Source organism: Protopterus annectens, chromosome 4.part0 (genome assembly GCF_019279795.1).
Source record: "Protopterus annectens isolate FY-2018-M chromosome 4.part0, PAN1.0, whole genome shotgun sequence".
Classification (NCBI taxonomy): Eukaryota; Metazoa; Chordata; order Ceratodontiformes; family Protopteridae; genus Protopterus; species Protopterus annectens.
The window spans coordinates 676,063,591-676,083,110 of record NC_056733.1 but is presented as its reverse complement, the minus strand read 5'-3'; the positions used below and the strand labels follow the sequence as shown (position 1 = coordinate 676,083,110).

At 44.4% G+C, this 19,520-nt stretch overlaps 1 protein-coding gene across 1 annotated transcript in view; it reads right to left on the bottom strand.

The window, feature by feature from the left end:
- ANAPC7 (anaphase promoting complex subunit 7) overlaps window positions 1–19,520 on the bottom strand; it is a 1,515,510-nt gene that overhangs the window by 208,777 nt on the left and 1,287,213 nt on the right. The window contains exon 10 of the mRNA XM_044068647.1: window positions 14,635–14,785. Within this exon, the coding sequence (XP_043924582.1) occupies window positions 14,635–14,785 (151 nt within the window). The remainder of the gene's footprint in view (window positions 1–14,634; window positions 14,786–19,520) is intronic.

The window sequence follows — 19,520 nt, the reverse complement described above, 5'->3', positions numbered from 1 at the left end:
TAGCTTTAACATGATCAGGCAAAGATTACTCCTTAAGCCAAGCATGCCTTCTAAGCACAGACCCAGTAACATCAACCCTGCAACAGGGCTCTAAAGAATCAAAAACACATTGCAAAGTATATTTTCCAACTTGTTCAGCAGAATGCATTAAGTCTGTAAATCTTTATTTTCCACACAGTCAGGAATCAACATTGTTTTCTGTTTAAGCAATCCAATAATATGTTGCTGATATTTTAACATATGAAATTGGCAGTTTAAAGCTCTGATTGCCAAGGTTGCAAAAGTATAAACCTTTTTACCCCATCTATCCAGCGCCCTGGAGTCTCCATCAGAAGGGGTAGGATTTTTAGCAGTAGAAGCCTTAATGCCCTTGGGCCCCTGAGAAATAGTCTCTGGATCTGCAACATGATTTTTGAAAAGGAACTTGAGACTCAGGAACCCTGTAGTATCCGTCAAGTTTACTAGGAGCAGGAGTCAGGGAATCAGGGGCCAAACTGGATTCCGAGAACACATCATCAACAATGTCTAGTACAGGAGGTATAGCCAAAGGCCTATGCTGAGGTAGAAGAAGGAAATCCCTAAGCCTCTTTTTTGAATCAGAAAATTCCTGGCTTTCCCAGTGGAAATGCTCCCTTAAAGTATGTAAAGTTTCCCCAAAAGAAAAATTCTCAGGAAGGGAAGCAGAGGGAATAGAATCCTCTGCGTTAGAATCATCATAAGTATGGACAAATCCGGGTCATCAGAAGAGTCAGAAGAAACAGAATCCTGATCAGAAGATTCATAATCAAGCTCAGCCCTAGGCCTCTTAGAGGGGGGGGGGGGGGGGTTGACTACCCCTGACTAGAGTTATTAGATCTTCAGCCATTTTTATCATTTGTTTTTTAGGCATAGGGGCCTGGCCTGGGCATCGGTTTTTTAGACATGGATTGAGATTTAGGCCTTAGTAATGAAGGAGGTGTCGATTTAATATGCAAGTCTGTAGGCCTGAATACACCCTCAGAAGCCGGTGCCTGCACAGAGGCTCCGGACCCATCCAAGGTAGAGACATCCGCGGCTTCCATAGTTGAAATATCTCGCGGCATTACCTGACTCCGAATGGGTCTCAGTAGAGGCCTGAGAATCAGAAGAAGCGGGTATTAGGGGCTGCGAAAGCGCCTCACTGAGTACCGGATAACTGTCGACTGGCTTAGGAGAAGCGATGTCGGCAGCAACTGTAAACAGGTTAAAAAATTAGTTAAAAATATATGTGCAGAAACCTATATGGGTCTTCCCAAATTAACAGTTCTAAGCTTGCATTTGGTGTATGTAATAAGCCTATACTTTCATTTTGATGTTAGAAATCCAGGAACTTTTGTGGCAAATAAGACTGAACGCTTATAGTCCCACCAGGCTTGAATGACATGAGTTCATTGGCCTGTGTACTGAAATTCAGGAGCCTCCAGAGATAAATAGTCTCAGTTCATGTCAATGTTCATAAATTCGTGAAAACAACGTATAACAGTATAGGCTTATTACGTACACCAAATGCAAGCTTAGAACTGTTAATCTGGGAAGACCCATATAGGTTTCTGCACATATATTTTTAACATATTTTTAACTCATTTTTTAACCTGTTTATGGTTGCTAATAAAGGTCTTTTTAATATGAATATCCCTCAAAGTTATTTGTTGTTGGTTAATGTTTCTCACTGTTTTTTCATTGTTCCTATATGGCTTTTTAGCAATTAATATTCCCCAATGGACATGTTTTAATGAATTTTAACATCATATGTTTCAACATTTTGTAACCTTAGGTGTTTGTCCTTTAATTTCTTAATTGATTTAATCATGTGACTATGTTCAACTTGTGTATATAGGGCAATGGATTAATGTATTACTTTGTTGTCTGATGAAGTTTTATTCAATGAAATAAGACAAAAGCGCTAACTTTATTGGTTTGTTTGTGTGTGTCTTTCGGCTTTTCCCAGTTAGGGGTCGCCACAGCAGAACTCCGGTCCGCTAATGATTGGCAGTAGATTTTTATGTGCCGAGTTGCCCAGCCCTGACGCACAACCTTCAACGAAGGCACGCCCATTCACGCATGTCTCCACACAGAAGATGCTCTAGCTGAGAATCGAACGGGACAACGTCTGGTTGTGAGGCGACAACGCTACCGCAGCACCACCACCACAGTTTTTGCTAACTTTATTGGTCTGGAAATAAATTTCTTTCTTGTGGAGTATTTTGCAGCCAGTGGCTTTTTTCATTTTACTTAAGCATAGATAGTTGTTCTTACTCAGTAGGGGAAGAATAGACTGAACTGTGACCATCTGGACCTGTGTTTGCTTCACAAACCTGTTCAAGCGGTTTAGGGCCAAAATTGGCCTTGGGTCCACATTTTTCTTTGGCACTAAAAACCTTCAATTCCAGATCCTCTCTGGCCTGAAGAGTCCTTGTGGGGTGGGGCTGGTGGTGTCTTTCTCAAGAAGTATTAGATACAAATCCCTGAAATTTACAAAACCAAAGTCTCTTGCCTCTTTTCTGGTTTCTGGAGAAGGTCCTCTGAGGGGTGGGGAAGTCGTTCCCTATGGCAGAAAGGGATTTACTATCTTTCTTACTTCTTGAGATATTCTCCCTAACTTTGGGACCAAAAAGAGTTGATCCATCACAGAAGCCCATTGATGAAGGACATCTTGAAATGTTACTCAAAGTCACACATTCGCATCCAGGCATGCCTTCTTATGGAAATGCCTTGTCAGCAACTAGATACGCCCGCTGTGGCTCTGGAGATAAGGCGCATAGAGGCAATGGATAAGGACTATAGGGTAGCCAAATGTGAATCAACACATTTTCTCTGATTTGCAGACAAGGTCCCTGGGAGAGATCAATCTCCTTGGTCAAATTCCTCTGGAAATTTGTAACATGTGCCAAGTAATTAAGCACATTCACTAAAGTAGATGAGGTGTAAACACACTTCCCAAATCTGTCCAATGCACATGATTCCCTGTTTGGTGGATCGACAGAGGAACTCTTCTGCAAATTTCTTCTTAGTGGCTGTAGCCACTAACATGGAATCTACTGCAGGACCCTTGATCCAATGGAGACAGTCTTTAGGAACAACAAGGGATCTGTTAGGTTTTTGGGAATAGGCTCAGCTGTGTTTGATTCCTTCCACACCTGCAAAGAGATCAGGTCTATCATCTCACTGGCTGGGGAGGACTACCCAAGAAGTAGATAGGCCAGAAACAAAAGCCTCAAGGAAAACTGACTTTTCTGGAGAAGGCATTTGGGAAGACCAACACCCTTTTTGTCTAAGAAGTTAGAGTATCTCCCGAACGAGATGTACTCAAGGGGGCATCTGGGAGAACCCTCTCCCTCAAAGTTAGTGTCAGTGGTAGGGGATTCCTCAAGGGAATACAAGTGTCACCTTTTGCACTTGTTCTTCCTGTGTACTTCCGTGGGTTGTTCGGGAGAGGACTCAGGGGGACTTGACATTCTTACCTAGGAGGACTAACTCAAGGCCTTTGGTAAGTGGCTGCCCTGACGGGACAAGAAGAGTAGGCTGCGGACCTTGGGAAACCCTATGGGAGAGGGTTAGATCCAATTCCAAGATGGTAGTCATCTCACTCCTGAAGGTGGTTCAACCCCAAATGCCTTTCAGCTGGGCTCCAATGCTAAAGCCGAAGCCGAACTATAAAGCAACAAGGTTCCAAGAGGAAGGAATGGATCAGAAGACCTTGGGCCCAATCCTACACAGTTAGTTAGAGTAGACTTAGATGGCTCAGCTCTGAGACTCAATGGATCTAAGAGGGCCAGAGCAAACTTTCCCAGACAACTCATCAGAGTCAAGGATGTATGGACTCTTGGTCAGGTCCAGGGGCTCTGATCACAGAAGTCAGTTCAGAGAATGAGCTACTAAAGAATGAAGGGAAGAAGCCAGCTTCACTGAAGCTCCTGGTAGACCTAGCTGACCTAAGAGAAGAGTTAGAGGGTGGTGGCCTGGAATGGTAATGTGGTCTGTTCTGCAAAAATGGAGTTCGAAGACTGGGTGAGATAGGACCTAGAGATTATCCAGGAGGCGTATAGGATCCTATGATTATTGGGTCTGAAAGGCACAGTGGCTCTGAAGGTTTGGATATTTTAGGTGCTGGAGCCTGTCAAGGGTGTCTGGGGACCTTTTCTTAAAAGTTTAAGATTTTCTTTTGCCCTTGTCTGAGTCTTTCGGTTTCTCTTTGGGTTTGTCAGATACCTTAATGGCTGAAGAAATGGAAGCAGCAGCAGAAGCAGATATCCCTGACCTAGGAGGGATTTTTTTCCTTCGGTTGAAGGAGCCCCTTCAAAATAAGTTTACTCCTCCTTTCAATAATGCCTCATTGACCGAGAGCCTCACAAATGCAGCAGGAGATGTCCAAGTACAATGGTTCTTAACAGTAAATGCATTTCTCGTGCATGTTCAAGTTTGGAAGCCTGTGTGAGCAAACTATGTACATCTTAATACCTGAAGCCTTTTCTGCCATCCTAAAAAAAGAAAAAAAAAGTAAAATCAGAGACAAAACTAAACTATACTAGCTCCATGCCAGGGGTGAGTGACAAGAAAGAGAGAAGAAAACAGGGAAGGAGGGCAATATGCACAAAGTGCCAGAAGAAAGGTAGATCAGCGACAGAAAGTCAACCCAACTGAAGTATAACATCTTTAACTCATCCTAAAAATACTTTTCCTGACCAACCAAAGATCCGTCAGTAGCTTATGATGGCAAACAAGATCTGAGGTAGCTTGCTCCTTGCACAGTGATTATGAGTATGGGGTGGAGTCTGAGAACCGGATCCAAAGCTTAGAAGTGGCCCGAGGTCAGATCGGAAACGCTATATGTTCCATATGTTGAGGAAGGACAGAAAAACAGTATCAGATCTAAATGTTTAGCAGCAGTAGAATTACTAAAGCTATAACTGCTGGGTCAGGTTTTGGAAAATGTACAAAAACTTAAGACTGAGGAACCTTATACAATCTGCCTTTTTAGATGCAACAGGCTGGCTATCAAGGAAAACTGCAGACAGTGACACACGCATCCTCCAGTGTGAGAGCACTAGAGAAATGGGTGAATGTTCTAGAAATTCCATTTGCAACAGGCCACAGTATTTTCTCAGGGACTAAGAAAGCTCAGTGTTCTTCCACTGAAAACACTGGCATGTTCTTGAAATAGTCTCAGAGAAAAAGAATTCCCCCACAGGGAGAATCAGATACTGTGATTTCCTCTGAATCAGAAATCTGAGAAAACCCTGAATCTGTCCCTTCATCTTCCTGTTCAGACTCAGAGTCTTGAATATCTTCAGGAGAGAGGCATTCCTTGTTTCTTTACCATAAACTACCTTATATGAAGGATCAATAACATGAATTAGACCCTGAGCCAGACCCAGTAAACTACTTTGTCCAGAGAAATTTGAGCGGGAGCAGATATATGGTTTTCTGTTTCTTTCTGACAGGAAAAAATGGGCGAGCAGATTCGTTAGCAGTGGCAGCAGCTTCCTTACGGATGGGCACAACATTTTGACTAAACAAGGAAGACGTCCCTGTTCCCTCTCCCAGGAGTGACAACAGTGGCTCTCCATTGCCCATTGACACTGCAGAGGATGTGGCTAACCCCTGGCCCATATTGGTTGCAGATGCTAAACCAGACGGATCTGGGATAAAAGAAGAGTGGTTTAAGGAACCAGCACTGGCCACAGCAGAGTCAACCACCTGTGGCTGAGGCAAATTGCTATACCTGCTGTGTGGCAAAGACTCTTTTGCTTAGCTTTTTTCTTTTTATGGCTGGAAGGCACACCAAACCATGGGACTAGAAAAAAAAACATAGTAAAAAGCACTTTAATACACTTTTCCAACCCCAAAAGTAAAATGAACACTTTTTTCATAGAAAAAAAAGGTTTAACTACTTTTAAAATGACAGGAAAAAAGTGCTTTCTAGTTTAAAAGTGCATTTAAATCTTGTGACAGTCCACTGAAACACAAACTACTAGCTGAAAAACAACTTTCCTAACCAGGAAGGTACACTTAAATAATAAATTTAAAATGTGGAAGATTTTTCTCCAAACGGAACTTATCTGCCCAGCAAAGATATTGCACAAGTCGACAGTTGAACCTCGAAAGCCTGCACAGGAGCACTCTCTTCTGCAGCAGAAAAGCTCTGAACAGCTTGGCGCTCACGCCTGTGGTTTTAAGCAGCTCAACTCGTGCTGCCTAACAGTTTGAGCATTTGGAAAGTGCCTTGAAGCTTTGGAAGCTGACCTGCTGTTATACCCTTGGCAGGATATAACCAATATAGCTAAGGCTACTGCAGCAGTGATCAATATGATGAACATCAAAGTGGCAACAAAGTATGGCAATCAACTTTGGAAACTGCCTGTATATATACAGCATTCTCCTTGCAAAAACCCAGGGAGGTACTCTAGCTTTTCCAGTACTAGTCAATAAGAAGGCAATGGAATAAGGGCAGGTGGGTTTAAAAGATGACAGTATGCCTCAACATGGTGAAGCACACTCCTATCACACCTGCCCAAGACTTTGGATACCTTGTCACACAATTGTGGCAGAATGCCATGATCCTTGGAATCTATGACAAACCTAAGAGATCATAAAGGATTGAATACAAACATGCACAGTATGTAGTTCGACCCACTAAAATTATAGTTATGTACTTACCATAACTTGGTATCTGCGTTATCTGTAGTCACAATTCATCACATATGGGTCTAAGATCCGACATTGGATCCGAGTCAGCAATAATTAGACAACAGCTTAGCTCAAGCTTCTCCCCTCCCATAATGCTCTGCTGCCCTCTAAACCCTCAGATCGACTTCGCCCTGGAGAAAGAAGACAGATTAGACCTGCCACCAGAAAAGGTCAAGCTAATTTCCTGCCAATCCCTCAGGAAGCAGGAAAGTAGGGTGGGATAATGATGAATGGTGACTATGGATAACACAGATACCAAGTTATAGTAAATACATAACTATAAATCTGATGTTATCCTTGTCACCATTCATCACGTATAGGTCAGAGTCACCAGCTACCCAACATTCTTGGGTGGCCTCATGGAAGGACGTGCCGAAGAACAGTGGAGCCAAAGGAAGACCTTCCCCTAGAAGCTAGGTTGATCTTGTAATGAGTAATAAAAGTATGAGGGGGAAGATCAAGTTGCTGTTGCACAAATGTCATCCAAGGATCGATGAGCTGAGATGGCAGCTGATATAGCCACTGACCTGGTAGAATGAGCCCTAACTGGTCCAGGCAAAGGAGTACCACAGGAGGATTAGATGTAAGACATGCACTGAGAAATCCAATGGGAAATGGTAACTTCTGAAACAGCTCGGCCTTGCCTCTTGACTGAAAAGGGCACAAACAATTGGTCTGAGAGATGAAAAGACTTAGTTCTGTGCACATAAAAACGAAGCTGTCAATGAAAATCTAAGGTATGCAAAATGTATTCTCCCTTGTTAGAATAATTGGGAAAGAACACGAAGTTGGATAGACTGAGGTTTGCTTCAGTGGCCACTTTTGGCATAAAAGAAGGATTGGGTCTTAAGGCCACTCTATCTTTATGGAATATCAAATAAGGAGGCGTGATGGTAAGGGCCTACATTTCTGAAACTCATTTCTCTGAAGTTATTGCCACCAAAAAGCCAGTCTTCCATTCAAGAAATTTGAGATCACAAGATGCAGCAGGCTCAAAAGGGGCCTGAGTTACAGATTGCAGCACCAAAGCAAGATCCCATGGCAGAGAAGGATCCTTGACTGGGGGACACAATAAAAAGACACCTTCCAAGAAAGCCTTGCAGAGGCGAGAAGAGAAAGTAGGGTCTTCATTAGGGTGAAAATCAGAAATAGCTGCCATTTGGACTTTAATCGTACAGAAACTTGAATCCTCCTGAAAAAGGGAAGCCAGGAAAAGAAGAATGTCTGAAATAGGAGCTGAAAATGGATCCAGATTCCGACCTTTAGCCTAGAAGAGAATCTCTTCCACTTACTTCTGTAGACTCTCTTGGTAGAATATTTCTGATAAGCAAGAATGATGTCCTTCACAAGAGATGCAAGCCTGGACTTGGTGAGAATCAATGGAATTGGACAAACCAAGCTGTCAGACGGGGGGTCTGCAGATTTGGAAGTGGAAGGAGTGATGGATGAGAAATCAGATCCGGAACCGGATCGAGCACCCAAGGGGAGTGCTTCAGGTGAGACCATAGAAGAGGAAACCACACCTGCCAAGGCCAGAAGGGGACAATGAGGATTAACTGTGTCCTGAGGTGTGTTGCTTTCTGAAGAACTCTCAGAATTCTGAGGTAAAAGAGGGAAGGCATAAAGAAGACCCAGCAGCCAATCTTGAGTCAGAGCATTCATGGGGGACTACCCCTCTGAGGGGATCAAGACGAAGTAGCTGCTGCATTTGTGGTTGAGAGGGGAAGCAAGCAGATCGCAGCTCGGTTGGCCCCACCGACAAAAGATTTGCTTCACTACTAGCGGATTCAGGGACCACTCGTGCGGGGTCAGAATAGCCCTGCTCAGCTTGTCTGCCAGCACACTGGATGTTCCGGGAATATGTGTTACAAAGAGAAAGCTCCCTAAGGACAACGCCCACTCCCAGACCCTTATGGCCTTGCGATAAAGCAGATAAAGTGTGCCCTTGTGTTTATGTACCACACAACCACCATGTTGTCTGTGTGCACTGCTGCTGCTCCTAGAGGAAGACAGTCCTGAAAGGCTTGCAACGTAAGGAGGACTGCTCTCAACTCCAGCACATTGATGTGCAGTTTGGTCTCTGACTGGGGCGACGTCCCTTGGACAGTCTTCCCCAGGAAGTGTCCCCCTCCCCATGAAGGAAGTGTCCATGGTCACCGTGGCCGCCGGAGTGGAGGGAGAAAAAAACCTGCCCGCTAGGAGGTCTGCAGAGTGCATTCACCATGACAGATGATGTTGGCAAATTGGAGCCGTATAGTAACTGACAGAGGATGAGAAAGAGCAGACCACTGAACTGCCAGGATCCACTGCAGAGCTCTCATGTAGTGCCTGGCCAGTGGAACCCGATAAATGGATCCTAAGGCTCTCAGAATGAGTGATACTTGGAGGATAAGTTTGCCCCAGAAGAGACTGTACATGAGACCGGATAAGAAGCACGTGGAGAGGAACAGCTGCAATCTCCGCGACGGTGTCCAACTGAGTGCCAATGAACTCCAGATGTTGAGACGGGGTCAAAGGAGACTTGGCAAGATTCACTGCAATTCCAAGGTGATCAAAAAGATGAAGAAGAAACTGTGTGGCCTCCACTAGTTGATGCTGTGTGGGAGCTGTGGGGAGCCAATAGTCGAAGGTAGGGAATCACTTTGAATCCTTGCAGCCTGAGATGAGCTGCCACCACTGCTATACACTTGGTGAACACCTGCGGCCTGTGGTGAGTCCAAAGGGCAGGGCTCTGAACTGGAAGTGATTGGCTCCTATGCAAAAGCGGAGAAATCTCCTGGACCGCCTGTCTATTTTTAGATGATAGTACGCGTCCTGGAGATCCACAGAGTACATCCAGTCATTCTTGTGTAAAAGGGGCACAATCAACTGTACAGTGACCATCCAAAACTTCAACTTGTTGACAAAGAGATTTAACTGACTGAGGTCTAGAATTGGACACAGGTCTCCTGTTTTCTTGGGCACCACAAAGAAGCAGGAGTAAGTTCTGGATCCTCTCCTTCTGGTGGGGACCTTTTGGATGGCTCTTTTTAGAATGAGGTTGGCCACCTATAGACAGGCTAACTCTGAGCAGGTGGCACATTAGGGAGAGTTCCGTTTCTTGGCGGGGGGTTAGAAAGGGAATATAGTAGCCCCTGGATATGATTCCTAGCACCCACCGATCTGTTGTGATGTTTGCCCAAGCCAAAGGTTGCAAAGATGAATGGCCCCCTACTGCCTCCAGGGAGGGACAGTCAGGTAGTGCTTCAGGAGTGCTGAAAGGGCTTCTCAGAGAAGGGTTTCTCTGGAGCCCTGGTTTTGTGGGCCTCCTCTGCCCCTAGGGTGGTGTCAACCATTAAACATTCTTCCCCGTCCCCTGGAAGAAGAGTCTTCTTGAGCTTCCTGAAAGGAAGACTGTGACTTACGGAACCAAATCTTCTTACTCCCCCCTCTGGTCTTGGAAAAGGGCCTCTGGGGGTAGAGAACTTGATCCTGACAGCCGACAGTGTCTACCCATCTTGCTCACAGCAGGTTAAAGTTTCCTTTATGGTTGGTCCAAAGAGAGTTGAACCATTAAAGGGAGCGTTGGTGAACGACACCTTAAAGGCCTCTGCAAACCCACATAAGTGAAGCCAGGCATGAAGCTTACTCGCGATGCCTGTGCCCACCTCCCATGAGGTACCTTCTGCTGCGTTGAAAACCAACCTCATGGATGAATTAGCTATGGACATAAGAGCGGCAAGCTTAGGAGAAACAGTCTTAAAGTCCTCTGCCGGCATGGACTCAGAGAAGGAAGTGGCAAGCTCCTTGATCAAATCCCTCCGAAGATGGGCAAAATGTGTCAGGTAATTTAATGCTTGCAGCCTGAATGAAACCGATGCGAACACCCACTTTCCATACCTGTCAATTGCTCTAGACTCACAAGTGGGAGGATGGACAGATGAACTCTGTTCTGCCAGCTCTTTCTTGGGGGCGGCAGCTACCACAATCGCATCAACCAGAACTGCCTTGAACCAAAAGGTCTTGTTGGAAGGGGGGCTCAAACTTATCCACCCTCTTCAGCACCGGCTCCACCATGTCAGATTCCTTCCATGCCCTGCTGGCAATGAGATCGATCAATGGGTCAGTAGGGGGGACACCCAAGAGGTAGATGGGCCCATTCTGAAAGCAGATTCCTTCGAGGACGGGGGCTGGACAGATCAACTGCCCTTAGCCTTAAGAATCTCCAGGATGTCTCCAAAGGAGACATCATCGGGCGGCAACCTTAGGGACCCGTCTCCATCAATATCAGTGTCCTCCATAAGAGACTCCATCGGGGAGTCAAGATGTCTCCTCTTACATGTCCTCTTCTGAGGCACTTCCTCCGAGGAGGCTCTGGAGAAGATTCGGAAGAGGTGGGGTCCCCAATAGGAGTAACTCTCCCTGGAGGCTAGACTGAATGGGCTGACCAGGAGCAGGATGAGAGGGTCCGCTCAAAATCTGAGGAGTAGAAGACGGCTCTGTGCTCCGATAGGCTAGGGTATCCAGAATCCCCAACTCTATTTGAACTTTTAAGAAGGACTGCAGCATCCTTTCCATATCAGAAGGAAGGATGCTCCTGGAAGATCGGAAGGAAATAGAGGACCTAGCCAGAGACCCATGCCGGGATCCTAAGGGTCTTTTCTGATGGTCCAGAGAATGGCTCCTTCATGGACAGGAAAACCAATGATCCCCTCCTGGAGGATCCGTGGGAAGATCCTCAAGATCAATAGGATCCGACACTGATCTCGGATCAGAGGACAGGGCTCTGGAACCCCTCGGATCACATAGGATCAGATCCACGACAGGCCTGCTCTGACTTGGATCCGAAGGCCTCAATCCAGAGGGCTTGGATCTGGGAGTTGACTCTGAGACCCTTGGATCCGAAAACCTTGGAACAGAGGCCTTGGATTCATGCACAGACTCTCTGGAGGACTTCGAATTCGATGCCACCAAGGCTGTAGTCGGATCCGGGGATCTGGGATCCGACAGTCTGGACTTTTTTCCTGGAACTTCCCCAGAAGAGGTTGCCTTTCTTTTGTGGTCAGAGGGGCCCGACTTGGTCGAAGGCTCCTTGACCAAGGGACACCCTCTGAACCATCCCTTTCAGAAGCAGTTTATTCCGGTGCTCGACCAGGGCCCTGGGGTTGAATGCAGCACAAATGCCACATTCAACCTCCAGTTGGCTATTGCGAGGCAGTAGAGGCACCCTTGTGTGAGTTGGAGACAGGCATCTTCCAACTGCATGAAGAGCACCTCTTAAATCCTGAAGGCTTCTCTGACATCTTGAAACAGCCAAAAAAGACAAGACCAAGTCCAAAGGAACGAGCAAGAGGGGAGGCAAAAAACCTGCCACAGTCCTTAACCAAAAAATCCATCCCAAAACCAAAACCACAAAACACACAGTAACCTAAACTACAGAAAACCAAAAAAAAAAAATGAATCCCAAGAAAAATTTCTTCACAACAAACAAGAGGGGTAGAACAACAACCATTAACTTAAGTGGAAACAACAGGAGACTAGAGCCAAAAGAAACTAAGAGAGAATGAAGAAAAAGAGAAGCAAAAAAAAAAAAAAAATCCTACTTTGTTTTTTTAACTGGAATCCCAGAGGAGATGGGCAATCTGTGTCTGTCTCTAATAGAGGCAAATGAGATCTGAGGGGTTAGAGGGCAGCAGAGCATTATGGGAGGGGAGGAGCTTGAGCTAAGCTGTTTAAGTGTTGCTGGCTCAGATCCAATGTCGGATCCTTGACCCATACATGATGAATGGTGACTAGGATAACATCAGATCAAACTATTTTAAACATTGCCTTCTTGGGGAAACAAAAACACAGAGAAGCTGCCTCCAGGATGTCCCTGATAAGCAACTTTAATGATTGGCTCCAAAAGGAGGATGACCCAGGGCTCTTGAAGATTTTTCCTGAGATACAGTGTTAGGCATTTCTGAGGGATCTGACTGGAATGAACCCCAGCCCATGCTGTTCCTCATAAACCTAACAACCTATGTGAAAAGGGGGTCATTCAGAAGGGAGTGGACTTGCAGTCCTTGAATGTATCTGAGATGATGGCTTTTAAGTCCTCTGACTCCTCCTAAAAGACTGAGTGGGAGGCAGCCTGAAGCCCTGTGCCAACCTGTCCCATTACTAGTAGGAATGCATTGGTCCACAGTTATGCAATGGTGAGCATCTGCCTCTCTTGCATCAGGTGTACAGCAACTGCCAGCCTGTGCACATGAGAGGAAGGAAGGCTTTTAATGACCCTGGCAAAGGTTTCAGTCTGCATTATTTAAGCTTTAAGGCTGCACTCCTGTACCCATGACTCCAGTTCTCAAACAACTGCTTGATATTTAGGCCTTCAGTCATGGACTCTGGTGCAAGATCACTTGATAGACCTTTCTAAATAGAGACCAACTGGGCATGCAGAAGGTGTGGAGTCCTTGCAGGGGACCGCAGGTTTCTCCTATTTTTGACCAGATTACTGAAATAGATTTTCTTACGGATCAGGCTGGCTGGTTATGGGCACCAGCAGATCAACCCGAAGCTGGAATCCCATAAATATCTTCCAAGACACAAGTTAGTGGCATGCCTTCCCAAGGTCTGTCATTTTCCTCTGAAGAAAAAGACTGCCAAAAGCTGGAGTCCCCATTACAGAAGGACAAACTCAGCACCTACCAGAACGATTGCAGTGAAGCTGGAGTAACAGTGTTACCTGTAGTGAAAGGAGACAACAACCAACCCCTTCAAGAATCTGGTCCTGTGGTGAAACAGTGACCTACGCCTGAGGCTGCCTGATGGATCCTTCCACTGTTTTTTTCTAACACAGGTTTTCAACAGCAGCCATCTTTTTTGGTTGAAAGGTAGCCCACGTTTTCCCTTTGGCATTGAAAGGGGATAACAAACTTCTGATACTTAGGGCATTTTTTTCTTCTTTCCCAATCTCCTCCTGTCTCTGCACAGCCCAAGGTTACTCCCCTTCAGCTTATATGCTTCATGCTTGCTCACCCTTGAATACCAAGATGGTTCTTTCCTGGTACCGCAAATGCGTCCTTTCACCAGGTAAGCTTCCCAACTCCTTAGGAAATCAACAATAACTGTACTCTTATTAGGTCTGAGGAGTGAGAGATTTGATAAAGGATGAGTGCAGAACCTGGGAGTGATCTTACTTGCAATGGCTGGTCAATTACTTAACTGTGGAGGTAACTAGTGCAATGTCCCTGTGTTAACCCAACATATCCTACAAGGCTCCTCAAATCTAACACAGGTTGCCCACGCATCGTGGCTATCCCTCTTCCTCCTCTGGGGACAAGAAAACTGGTCATTGGCCTCTTCATCCTATTCCTCTACAGCCAGCCCTTCTTAGAAATTTGAATTCATTGCCAAATCCAAGTTGCCAGTGCTGTGGTTTGATTCTCTGCCTTTCGATCAATGGACTGGCATACTTATGGCAAGTTCTCATACAATGTTCTTCCCAAAACAGTATAAGCAACACTAGAACAGGTTTTCACCGGTTATCTGACAGTCAAAAGAAACGTATCAGTAAGTCACATGAACCGAGGAACTTCAATAATGGCTACGAACAAGGCTCAATATTCAAACTGCACAAACAGGGAGGGGCAAGTAGGTTCAAAACATAACCATGCTTAGGTATTTGGTGTGTGATGTCAAGCCAGACATGTGAATCAGTACAAATAAGTTCAACCATGGGATCTGTCTGTATTTTGTTAAATGCAGGTTGACAGAAAGGATTAATCCACCTAAGGACCAGTGATGGAGGATCCTCTCATATTACTACAGTTATTCACAAGTTCTACTTCTCATTTTAGAACCTAAACAAGTTTTAAAAATAGTGGAGCTTAAAAGTTCAAGGCTATGCCCCCACATTTCAACATAACAAGAAATTAAGATAAAACAATGGCACTATATCTGGTGTACCTTAAAGCAATGCTGTATTGATCAATAGCTTCTTGATATTCATTGACTGCCACAAGAAAATCTCCAAGCATTCGATGTAGGACACAGTCACTCTGATTGGCTAATGCATTCCTCAAAAGGGCGATGCCTTCTTCATATTTTTGTTCTCTATCTATTAAAAAAAAAAAGTATTGTTTTACATTTGAAAGAAGAAACAAAACAAACTTGCTAGTCCTTGAATTCTTTCTTCAAGAAACAAGGTAAAACATGTTCGCTATAACTGACCTGTTCATCTTACTAAGAAGCACATCTTTAATGACAATCAATTTTTTTTAAAAAAGAACCATATCCTAAATGATCAATAACCTATAACCTAAAGTTTACAAATGGAATCTGTTGATAAACTTTCAAACAGTACAGAATCCTACAAACAACTGTATCAAACAATTGTATGCAAAACACTCTGCCTCTATGAAAATGCAAAATTAAATATGAATAAACTGGTTACTTGCCTGTAACAGTTCTGCTTGTGCAAATGTTTATAAACTCTTTATAGGCATACAGCATCAGCCCCGATATGCAGCGAGACTCCTTTAATGGGGCGTAAAATGCCTGCTGCAGTAGGAGTATTCTGAGGAAGTAAGTGTCACAACATACAACACTGACAAATTCATGGGAACATACAGTTGTGTATGCATGCTCATCACAACAGTAGATGTTAATAACAATATATCATTGCCACACTAATTCCTTATACCTGTAAATTAGGGGAACATCCATCCTTCAAGTCTGACTGAGTTTTGGACACTCCTAAAGTACAGCAGGCCTTTCCTCGTGCCAATGATGTGATCATGGTGTTTTGGTTAGAAAAGGCAGACCAAGTTGTGCTACTTTCAGGTCTTAGTGATATATTGCCAGTTTATTAACTCCTTCCAGTTGAATGCTACTTCCAAAGCTGAATAACAAAATATTGCCAAACACACACACACACACACATACATACATACATACATGAAAACAGAAAAGCCACATGACATGTAAAAACAATGACTTCATCTAATGCCACTATGACCACTCAAGTATTGCATGAGCCAGAGGACACTAGTTTTGCAGAAATTTAGCTTAGTTCATCCTCAGCCATGGCACTTCAAAGTCCCTGCTGCCATGTAATACCACATTCTCAGGAAGGCAGCAAGATCAAAGAGTCACAACACAGTCGAGCCTTCATTTCTGTCATTATGACATCCCAGTGGGCACCAGTCAGGTGAAAATTCCTTTAAGACTGTCTTTTGAGATTCAAATTACTTTGACTGAGAAATCTAAGATCCCAGAAAAAGCCCTCCTTTCAATAAATAAATATGACCAGGGTGGCAAACTCAGGTTCCTTTCAATTTATCTCTATGCAGACAGACACATGGCTCATAGATGCCTTATATCCAATTAAATTTGACTACAAACATTCTGCAGAAGAATGCATGGCATTTTGGAAATGTTTATGCTCTACCACTATACAACCCTCTTATTTTGGGCACTGCTCTGGCAACAGAAAACAGGACACCTTCCTACATATGATGTTTGATTAGGATACAACAAGGAGGAGCTGGCTTATTAAAGATGGATGTACTTGGTTATGACACTGATGAATATTCCATACTTTCAGGCAGTCTTCTAAAAGGGATTTTCTCAAGAAAGAACACTTCAGATTGGGCACTAAAGACCTATTAGAAACCTACAAAAGATATATGGGGCTCAGAGGCATGGGAATGTGCAGCCTATGGCAATTCCTTCAAGTCATACAAGCACTTGCATAATACGCAAACTGCAGGCTTTATAAACCTCAGACAATTTTGTAAATAAATCAACTACCTGTCTGTCATATCAAAATCAAACAAACCCTACTCTACCTTTAACATAGGTTCATAGGTTGGTACTAGGCTATCGGCCCTAAGGCCTATGCAAGCCTAGCCATAATAATTCCCTGGAAATTTCTTCCCACAATATTTACTTCTCTGGGCCCCTGTCTAGCAGGGCGACTGACATCATCCCCGGGGTGAATTTCCTATCTCCCATCCAATCATCAAGGTTCCTTTTGAAGAGGGCCAATGAGGCGCTCTGCTTGACATGTATGAGCAGTCTATTCCAGAGTATGGGGAGTCTCTGGGTCAGAAACCTATCCCTCCAGCATGTTTTGTTCATTGTGATGATAAGGTTTAGATCCCTGGAGCATGTGGCTCTGAGGGATTGGGATTTCTTTAAGTGGAGCATGTCCAACAGCTCTGGGTTTGACATGGCCTTGTATGCTAAGCAGAGATCGCCTCTGAGTAGACGATATGCCACAGAGTATAGCTGGAGTTTTTTTTAGACGGTCAGCATATGGCATCTGCTTTAGGCCTGTGATTCTTTTAGTGAGGTATTTCTGTGGCCTTTCCAGCTGTTGCAGATGTCTTGTGAGGTACATACCAAATGGGGCATTATACTCTATAATGGGTCTAATGAGGGATGAGTACAGTGGGACAATGACCTCTTTTTTTCTTGATGGAAAGCCCTTAGTGATGAGCTGTGCCACACAGAAGAATTTCCTGACTGTTGTGGCGATGTGGTTATCGAAAGTGGGACCACTGTTCCACTTGTGTCCCTAAGTCTCTCATCACACTTTCGATGTTTAGTGTCTTGCCACCTATGTGGTAGTTCATGCGTACATGTTTTTTTCCAAAGGGGATAACTATACATTTCTTGGCATTAAGCTTGAGCCCATGGCTCTGGCACCAGACATCTGTTTCTGTAAGGCCCTTTTGTAGAATATCCACATAATTTGGGGATTCAATAATGGCTCCCAGTTTGCAGTCATCTGCAAACTTTGTTAGCCAGAGTCCCTTAGTGTTGGCTTGTACTTCAGAGAAGTAGATGCCAAACAAGAGTGGTCCCAGGACTGAAACCTGAGGTACTCCACTTGTCACTTGTCTGGAGCAGGATTCGGAGTCTGCTACTTTTACAGTCTGGGTTCTGTCAGTAAGCCAGTTGGCAACCCATCGAGTGACGTAGGGATTTATGCCCAGCTTAGTAAGTTTATCTATGATTCCAGAGTGGGGGATGGTGTTGAAGGCCTTGGCGAGGTCCAGATAGGCTGTGTGGACCGCCTTACCCTCGTCCACAGCTCTAGAGACTGATGTGAATAAGTCAGTCAGATTCAGGAGACAAGATCAGCCCTTCACAAACCCAATGTTTGAAGGTTGCCAATGTCTTTGTTTATAAGTTCCATGATAATGCGTTCCATGCCCTTGCAGATCAGGCTCCTCAGACTGATGGGACGGTAGTTCCTGGGATCCAAGGCGGATCCTCCCATGTGGAGCGGGATAACTGTAGCTGTGCGCCACTCAGTGGGCACGAAACCTGAGGTGAGGCTATGATTAAACAGGACACTTAGGTGGGGTGCCAGTTCATTTTGTAGTTCATGTAGTACACAGCCTGGGATGTCATCTGGTCCCATGGATGCTGTATTCTTAGCTTTGGAGAGTGCTGTTTCTACCTGTGTGGCTGTGATTATCGGAATTTGGCAATCTTTTGGTACTGAGATGGGCCCTTTAGGGGGTGAGGGGGGGGGTGAAGTTGGCACTAAATCGATCTGCCAGGATATTGGCAATATCCTTGGGATCAGTATATTTAATGCCATTCTGTTGTAGCTCAGAGCAGATTTGAGCATTGCCATTTAGATTCTTGACATAACTATAGAATGCCTTGTGGTTGTCTTTGGAATCTTTGACAATTTTATTTTCGTAACTAGCTTTTGAGGTTTTTATGAGGGATCTCAGCTTCTTACTGAGGCTGGTGAGGGAGTTTTTTGCATCCTGGGATTTTCCTCTTTTCTGCAACAGTTTCTTCCTTCTGTTGTATAGTTTGTTTATATCAGGGGACCACCAGATTGGCTTCCTTTTTTTGGAGAAGATCATCTTGGTTCTATTTGGGATGGCACGATTCATGCACGAGTGGATGTGCTCGTACAGTGCCTTAGTGTAGGATTCTGCGGTCGAACTTCCAGATCCCGCCTGCGTGGGTGTTGTGAAGTTTGTCACTTCTGACTTCAGTAGCATGAAGTTGGCTTTGGATAAGTTTTTTAAGGAGGTTTCCTTACTGGGGGGTGAGGGTGGGATGTGGCTGTCAAGGGTGATTTGCTTATGGTCAGACCTGACCACTGGTGTGGAGCATCTGATTCCCATGTTGGTAATGACCAGGTCTAGGATATTGGAGCCCCTGGTGGGACAATGGATTAGTTGATCCAGGGCGTTGGAATTTATAAATTCCAAGAACCGTTGGGAAAAGGAGTTGGTACCGGAGTAGTTTTCCCAATTAATGGCAGGGTAGTTGAAATCACCCAGTATTAGGGTGTTTGGTTGTATCTTAATATTTTCCAGTATGTTTAGGAAGGTGTAGTGAGAACCTTGGGGTATCTGTAACAAGCTACAATTTGGATTGCACTTCCTTTGTCCAGTCATATACCTAAGCCACTATGCCTCACCTTTTCCCTTGAAACCATATCTAACTCCCTTTTTACTTCTCTATCTCAAAAAGAAACAATGTGAGATGAGCAGATTGCTTGATTCCCTTCCAAACCACTTATCACCTAGTGCTAATGGCCATGACTGAAGAAATGCTGAGATGCAATTAGTCCTGAACTACACCTGTTTAACTTCTCATGTACACAGCTCATCCTTCACAAACAGTGGGAAGATATAACCACTACCCCCAATTCCAAGTGCATGAAATAAGCAAATGCATCTGAATATAGACCTGTCTCAACGCTGCCATATTTAGGCAAAATGACTGAAAAACATCACTTAATCATGTTACTATGTTTACTGGTCCTAGGTCTTCTGAGTGGGCCCTCATTTTATTGCATTTTTACCATCTCT